Raw genomic sequence first — 8,201 nt, forward strand, 5'->3', positions numbered from 1 at the left:
GCCGCTCCCCTGACCGCCCTTCCTCCCTTCCTGCCCGGCTGGCGGAGGCTCCCGCCCTGGCCCGGCCTGGCGGCTTCGCTTCTGGTTTCATTTCCCGAGGCCCGGCCTCCCTCTTTCCTACCCCGCACTCCGCGCCTTTGAATCCCTGGCTCCTTCTCCACTTTTTGGTCTCAGCTCGGGTGTCACCGCCAAGGAGAGGCTCCCCGAGACCGCCCTACAGCTCCTCTCCGCGCGCCCATCGTGCTGTCTTACTTTTCAAGTCGCTGAACAGAAGCACAAATTGACATTTTTATTCCCTCGTCTTCCGGCAGCTGCTTCTCTCGCTTGAAGTGAGAAAGTCCATAGAATGGTCTAGAAGGCCTGAGACCGTCTCTAGTTTCCTCTCCAGCAGCTCCCAGCTGGTCTCTCCGGCCTGGCCGCAGGGCAGGTGACACCTCCCGGCTCCCGACACTCTTCCTCGACACTCTTCCTCGGGCTTTGCTACGTCTCTCCATTCATCAGGCCTCTGCTCAAACGTCACGTCTTCAGAGAACCCTTCCCCTCCCCCACTACACATCTTTTTATTACTCCCCTCCCACTCTCCTTTATTCTTGTTCTTTGTTCAGCTCCTAAAATACTATGTAATTTCCTGAAATTTATTGTCTATTTCCTCCCAGCAAGGCTTTTTTTTTTTTTTTTTTTTTAAAGACAGGGTTTTAAACCGGGCGTGGTGGCACACACCTATAATCCCATAACTTGGGGAGGCTGAGGCAGGAGGATCATTGCGAGTTCGAGGCCAGCCTGGGCTACAAAATGAGCTCAAGGCCAGCCTGAACTGCGTAGGGAGACCCCGTCTCACAAAGGCAAAAAAAAAAGGTTTCGCTATGTAGCTTAGGCTGGCCTCGAACTCGAAGTGATCCTCCTACCTCAGCTTTCCAAGTGCTGGGATTACAGGCATGCGCTACTATGCCTGCCAAAGGGTTTTGATCTATAGTATCACTACCATATCTGCAGTGCCACAAAAGAGTATCTGGGTTGTGAGGGCGATCTCTGGCTGCAACATCTGTGACCTCCCTGACCACCAGGATTGGTTGGCTGAGTTGGCTGGCTGGGCGGTGTCCCCTTCCTCCCCTTCCTCCTTCAACGCTCCAGGTGCTCCGTGGAAGAGGAGGACAGCCCCCGATAGAGAAGGACTCTTTTTCTTGGTCAAGGGTATAGCTGTGCTCCCCTGCTAGAACCTACAAACAAGCTCCCAAAAGAGTATCTGGTGTACACGAAAGGGGTTCTGTGTAAATGTGTGCAGGTCAGTGCATACATTAGTTCTATTTCTTTTCTCTCCACCCCTTCCCCAGATATGCGAGAGGAGAGACTGTGTGAGGTCTGTCCAGTGCCCCTACAATCCACAACAGCACCCACCCATAGTGGATACTCAATAAGTGTTAATCAAGGGACTTCCAGGAGCCACTTGGCCACTCTGAGATCATGTGGATTTGTCTAGTGGGACTGTAGTTCAAATTAGCATTCCCCGCCCCTCACTGAATCCAGGGCCTTCACACTGACCTACATATTCAGCCCATTATTAATTTTTTAAAGCTGCCCAGCTGGGCTCCAACTTTCAATCCTCCTGCCTCAGCTTTGAAATTTTCTCTGTTCATCTGTCTGTCTCTCTTTCCAGTGCCGCTGGATCCTATGCATGCTAAGCAAGTGCTTTACCACTGAAGCTACATCCCTAATCAAGACATCTCTTAAATCCAATATGGTAGCACACACTTGCAACCCCAACACTCTGGGAGGCTGAAACAGGAGGATCACAAGTTCAGTCCCAGCCTGGGCAATTTAATGACTTAGTGAGACTCTGTTTCAAAAACTAAAAAAAAGGATTAGGGTGTAGCCCAGTATCAAGGTCCTGGGTTTGATCCTCAGCACAATGAATAAATAACCTACATACCTAACACTATTTTACATATCAGAGAATTATTTTATTTTATTTTTTTGGAACAGGGAATCAAACTCAGCACCTTGTGCTTGCCAGGCAGGCACTTATACCACTGAGCTATATCCCCAGCAGACAGGAATACCTGTTTTTTTTCTTTGTACTGAGAATTGCACTCAGGACCTTGCAATTGCTAGGCAGATGCTAGGCAGGCTGAGCTACATCCCCAGCCCAACAACATATCAGTGAATTAATGTCATCTTTTAAAAAAAAAAAAAATATGGAACACTTCACAAATTTGCATGCCATCCCTGTGCAGGGGCCATGCTAATCTTCTCTGTATTGATCCAATTTTAGTATATGTGCTGCCAAAGTGAGCACTAATGTCATCTTTAACCATTTAAACCCAATGCATATTCAAATTTCTCCTAGAATATCAATTGACTCAGTAGTATCTATTGCTGGCCTCAAACTACTGAGCTCACATCATCTTTCCACTTCACCCTCCTGAGTAGCTGGGACTACAGATATGTCCCACTGCACTCAGCAGAAATTTTTCTTTGTCTTCTTGGTTTTTGTTTGTTTCTGTCTTTTTTTTTCTTCTGGTACCAGGAATCGAACTCACAACCTTGCGCTTGCCAAGCAGGTGCTTTGCCGCTGAACTAAATCCCCAGACCCTGTTTCTGTTTTTTTGAGACAGAGTTTTACTATGCAGTTTAGGCTGGCCTTGAGCTCACTTTGTAGCCCAGACTGGTCTCAAACTCACAAGGATCCTCCTGCCTCAGCCTCCCCAGTGTGGGGATTACAGGCGTGGGCTACCACACCCAGCTCTGCTCTATTTTCTATAATCTGTCTGATGATGAGATTCAATGTATCCAATTGAATAGAGAATCCAGAGTATCCAAATGAACATCCTGGTACCGCAGAAAAACCAAAAAAAGAAAAAAAAGAAAAAAAAAAAAAGAACAGGAAATGTTGTGTGCTCCCTAGCTGATTATAGCAGATGGCATCCAATATCAGGATGTCCCACCATAAAGAGATACTTATTTTCTGCTTTGCAGTTTGCAAGTAATCTTTGCAATGATGCTTTGAGCTTAAGACCCCTTTCCCCACTAACCTTTCACCCAGAGGTTACAGCATCCATTGATAGTCACTACTTGAATCAACTACAACATTGAGCACTTTTGAGAGCTTTGGCCACGACTTGCACTCACAATTAATAGTCCTTTCCATAGCTCTGGAGTTAGAGAACCTACCTGAAGAAGGTAAGTTCATTGCTAGTATATCATAATGTATTTAACTCTTGTCATGTCTCCCTCTAGCACCATCCAGGGAATCTCTCCATTTTAATTAAGCACTATGACTCATGTTATTACAACTATTCCTACTAAAAAAGGGACATGTTGCACACTGCCCTGAATATTTTGCCTTTTTTTTTTTGTACCAGGAATCGAACTCAGGACCTTGCATTTGCCAGGCGGGTGCTGTGCTGCTGAGCTATCTCCCTGAACTATCTGCCGTGAATATTTTGCCCAAACTGTTCTCTTTAACTTTTAAAATTTTTATTTTAGTGGTACATTTTATATACATATATAGTGATAACATTCATCATAGGGAATCTGTACCTGTACCTTATAGATCTTGCTTTTTTCTCCCTCCCCATTCTCCTCCCCTCCTTTTCACCCCCACCCCCTCTCTCTCTTTTTTTTTTTTTTTTTTGTCTTTTTGGGACAGGGTCTCTATGCAGTTCAGGCTGGTCTCCAGCTTGCAGTGATCCTCTTGCCTCAGCCTCCCGAATGCCGGGATTACAGGCGTGCGTCACCACGCCTGCCACTCCCCTTTTTGAGGCGGGTTTTGCTATGTTGTAGTTCAGGGTTGCCTTGAACTCACCATGTGACCCAGGCTGGCGTCAGACTCATGGTGGTCCTCCTCCCTCAGCCTCCCAAGTGATGGAATTACAGGAGCGCACCATCATGCCTGGCGCCCACCACCAAGCCTGGCGCCCTTGTTAAATTTTGTTAACTGCTGCTGTTTGTGACAGGGTCTCGCTATGTAGTGTAGGCTGGCCTTGAACCGGTTTATGTAGCCCAAACTGGTCTCGAACTCCCAGCGATCCTGCTGTCTCAGCCTCCCAAATCCTGGGTTTATAGCCACTACACCTGGCTGCCCTTGTTAAATTTTGAGACAGGTCTCACTCATTTGCCCAGGCTAGTTTTGAACTTTCGATTCTCCTGCCCCACCCTTGAGAGAAGCTGGGATTACAGGCATGTGCCACCACACCTTTTTCCAGAGGATTAAAATCCTTCCCCAAGGTCACACAGCTGCTTAGAGAATGGAGCCCAGGAAGTGACCCGGATGACTTCGCACTCCCACCTCACCCCCATCTTTAACCACAACTGAGTCCAATCGTCCAGGATTGCTGTCTGGTGCAGTGTTCTTACAGATGCGATCTTACTCTGAGTTTCCTAACTCTCAAAGCGAGAAGAGTCCCGCGGAACAGAATTTGTACGGCTCCGAGAGCGCCAGCGTTTTTCCAAGGTCACATATAGTGAGTGGTAAGAAAGTGTTTGAACCCAGGTTTATCTGGCCTAGAGTGTAGATCTCTGCTGAGGCTAAATACGTAAGAAGCTCCATTGCTGTTTGGTAGGTATGCGGGGACTGTACTCTGAAAACCCAAAAAGCTCCTACACGCTATCGTCCCACACGGCAAATAGCTACGCGTCTTTACCCGCTCAGCTGCTGCTGTTGCCGGGACACGCGCCAGGCAGCCCTCCGCCCCTCCACCTTAAAGCGGCCGTCCAGACTCCGCCCATCGCTGCCCAAGGCCAATCCCTGGGGTGGAGGGCGGGGCTGCCACGCGAGTGGGCGTGGCTAAGGGTAGGCAAGAGTCTGGAGTCGTGCGCCGAAGTCAGAGCTGCGTCTCCCGACCCAAGCGCCGGTTGCCGAAAGACAGAGAGGTAGTGATGCTGCCCCTGCCGCTCCCTGATTGGCTGCGGGTGGCTACTTCTTTGTTCTGATTGGCAGCGAGTGAGCTGGGTATGTAAATGAAGCGGCCTGGGGAGAAAAGGGGTACCGGCGGTTGGGTTCTTGTCGTGTTCTATCCCTGGGTCAGGCGGAGCAGCGCCTGGGCTACCCGGAATCGAGACGCTCCGGGCCTCTGCTTGCCGCCCGCCCCGGACGGGCTGGGTGAATCACGCCGCAGCCCGAGAAGGGGGCGGAGGCGCCTGCTCCTTGGCTCCGGCTGCGTGACTCACCCGCCCCCGCCCCCGCCGCCGCCGCTGCCTTCCGGAAGCGGGAGAAGGCCGGAGCGCAGAGCCGCCCGCTGGGGTCCCGGCTTGCGCCGCTCCGGACGGGAGCAGGAAGCATGGGCCGGCGCGGGGCAGTGTAGAGGACCCGGGGGTCAGGGGCTGGGATCCGCGGGTGAAAGCGGGCCGGGTCTCCGCTAGGGGGCGCCGGGGCGCGGGGGGCGGAGTCGGGGTGGGGGCTGAATTCCTGCGGTTCGGGACTCCGGGTCTTCGATAAGGGCACAGACCCAGTTTTGAGTAGTGCGGAGGCTGCTCCTACGGTCTTGCTAGGCAGGGTCCGGGGGACTGGGCCTGCGGCCCTCCTGGTCCCCCCAAAAGTAGGTTCGGCCCAGGGCTGCAAAGCCCCGGGCCCTCCCCGCCCGGGGAACAGTGTGGATCCTCAGACTTCTCACGGGGACTGACCCTGGTGGCCATCAGGGTCCCCGGCAAGCATTGACCACTCCGTCTCCCGCATGAGTTCTCAACCGGCTTCCTCCCATGTCCAGCGCCAGCCTCTGCTCGGGCCATCGGCGTCGGGCGTCCCAGGAGGAGAGCAGCCTCCCTCTGGGTCTCAGCCCGCACCCCGCCTCCACTGCGGCCCCCTGCCCCGCCGCCGGGCTTCCCCGGCTGGAAACCTAATCAGCTCACACCGCCGCTCCCCTCCCTGTTCGGACTCCTCAGTGCCTCCCTGCCGCTCTGAAAACCCAAACTCCCTACCTCTCTGCCTCTGCAACCTTCTGCCTGCGCCCCACCCCCACCGGGACTCCCGGCGTGTAACTGGGCACGAGCCACACTGGGCCTTCTCAATTCGGGCTTTAAATCTTTCCTTTTTTTTTTTTTTTTTTTTTCTTTTTGAGGCAGGGTCTTACTATGTAGTTCCGGCTATCCCCGAACTCACTATGTACCCCAGGGGGACCTCTGGTGAGCCTCCTGCCTCGCCGCCCACCTCTAGGTCTTTCTTTGCCCCCCCCTTTTTTTTCCTGGAGTGCTCGCCCCCTGGTTCTTCATGGCTGACACCTTCTCACATACCAGGGCTCAGGGGTCCAGTGTCACCTTTGAGGAGCCCACCCTCATCATCTCCAGAGTCCTTTGGTACCTTTCCATCACTGCATAGTTCCTGTGTATTTTCTATCTGAAACAGCTGCTTTTGTAAATTAAAAGGAAAAGCGTTGAATGTTGGCCTTGAACTCACTATGTAGCCCAGGCTAGCCTTAAACTTGCTTCCATCCCTCCTGCCTCAGCCTTCCGAGTACTGGGATTACAGGCATACACCACCATACCAGGCAATAATTTTTTCTTTCTTTCTTTTTTGTCTTTTTGAGACAGGGTCTCTACGCAGTTCAGGCTGGCCTGGAATTCACTTTGTAGCCCAGGCTGGTCTCAACTCGCAGTGATCTTCCTGCCTCAGCCTCCCAAGTGCTGGTATTACAGGCGTGCACCACTATGCCTGGCTTAATGATATTATCGAGAGTACTTGTGCCATGATGTGGTGGGCATAAACCTACATCTGTAATCCCAGCACTCCAGGAGGCTAAAGCAGAAGGATTTCCATCAGTTTGAGGTGAGTCTGAACTACATAGTGAGACCCTATTTCAAGCCAAAAAAAAAACAAGTACTTACTAATAAGAGTAGCATGTACCGGATACTGTAGTGCTTTTTATCACATTTAGTACTTTAAACAATTTATAAGGAAGATACCATCATCCATATCTTAGAAAATTTAGGCTCGGAGAAGTAAATGACTTGCCCAGTATTATATGGACAGCAGTTTATCAAGGCCAGGGTGTGAACTGAATGTTTGCTCTCCATAAACGTGTGGCTCCTCCCTTTCTACAGATGATGCTGAGTAAGGGCCTCAAACGCAAGCGGGAGGAGGAGGAGGAGGAAACTCTGGGAGTCGACGCCTGGTGGCTGGATCCTGGCCACCCCGCAGTGACCCAAGCGCCCCCCACCGTAGCCTCCAGCTCCCTCTTTGACCTCTCTGTGCTCAAGCTCCACCATAGCCTGCGGCAGAGCGAGCCGGACCTGCGGCATCTGGTGCTGGTGGTGAACACACTGCGGCGCATCCAGGCCTCCATGGCACCCACGGTGACCCTGCCACCTGCGCCCAGCCCACCTGTAGTGCCCAGTGTGACTGATAACCTGCTGGCCAGCTCCGATGCCATGCTCTCCGCCTCCATGGCCAGCCTCCTAGAGGACCTCAGCCATATCGAGGGCCTGAGCCAGGCTCCCCAACCCCTGGCAGATGAAGGTCCACCAGGCCGCCCTGTTGGGGGGGCCCCACCCAGCCTGGGTGCTTTGGACCTCCTCGGCCCAGCCACCGGCTGTCTGCTGGACGATGGGCTGGAGGGCCTGTTTGAGGACATTGACACTTCCATGTATGACAGTGAGCTTTGGGTACCAGCCTCTGAGGGCCTCAAGCCTGGCCCTGAGGATGGGCCGGACAAGGAGGGAGCTCCCGATTTGGATGAGGCTGAGCTGGACTACCTCATGGACGTGCTGGTGGGCACGCAGGCGCTAGAGCGGCCACCAGGGCCGGGGCGCTGAGCCCAAGGGGTGGGATGGTTGTCTGGCATCTGAACTCAGCCTGGGGGCTGGTCCAGGGGCTGCCTTCGCCCAGAGACAAGGGGCTTGGCCACTTTGGAGAGACAGAGTCCACTCCTGGGCAACTTCGCAGCTGTCCTCTTGTGGAGGGGTTGTGGAGGAGTGTGGGATTGCCCCCTAGTGATGGGATGACAGGGCCTGGTGGCTGGAATAAGGCCCCATGCTGGACTGAACCCTCCGGGTCACAGTGTGGGCTGTTCCCTTCCTGATCTGGGAAGAGACCTCCATCTGTTTTTTGAGATTAAAACAAACTCTGGAAAATCTCCTGTGTGTGCTTCTTTGTCTCTGGGCTAATGTGAGGGTGAGCTACAGTCTAACACTTAGCCTGGGCATGGCAGGCAGTCTTCTAAGCACTTGCCATGTGTTAATCCTGTAACAACCCCACAAAGACAGGGAGGAGG

The 8,201-nt window shown here is 52.6% G+C and overlaps 1 protein-coding gene across 2 annotated transcripts; it reads left to right on the plus strand.

The window, feature by feature from the left end:
- The first annotated feature begins 4,789 nt into the window (after nucleotides 1-4,789).
- Sertad1 (SERTA domain containing 1) lies at nucleotides 4,790-8,063 on the plus strand. Of its 2 annotated transcripts, none has more exons than XM_005414046.2 (2): nucleotides 4,790-4,948; nucleotides 7,033-8,063. In XM_005414046.2, the coding sequence occupies exon 2, from the start codon at nucleotides 7,033-7,035 to the stop codon at nucleotides 7,741-7,743; it is 711 nt and encodes a 236-aa protein (XP_005414103.1). In that variant the 5' UTR covers nucleotides 4,790-4,948; the 3' UTR covers nucleotides 7,744-8,063. The 2 variants fall into 2 exon arrangements, with proteins under 2 accessions (XP_005414103.1, XP_013365118.1); XM_013509664.1 differs by lacking the exon at nucleotides 4,790-4,948 and adding an exon at nucleotides 5,219-5,311.
- The last annotated feature ends 138 nt before the right edge of the window (nucleotides 8,064-8,201 follow it).

Source organism: Chinchilla lanigera, unplaced genomic scaffold, assembly GCF_000276665.1.
Source record: "Chinchilla lanigera isolate Chin_1 unplaced genomic scaffold, ChiLan1.0 scaffold00177, whole genome shotgun sequence".
NCBI lineage: Eukaryota > Metazoa > Chordata > Mammalia > Rodentia > Chinchillidae > Chinchilla > Chinchilla lanigera.

Excerpts from the sequence above, each read along its gene's own strand:
- Sertad1 (XM_005414046.2), top strand. The coding sequence starts at position 7,033 with ATGATGCTGAGTAAGGGCCTCAAACGCAAGCGGGAGGAGGAGGAGGAG.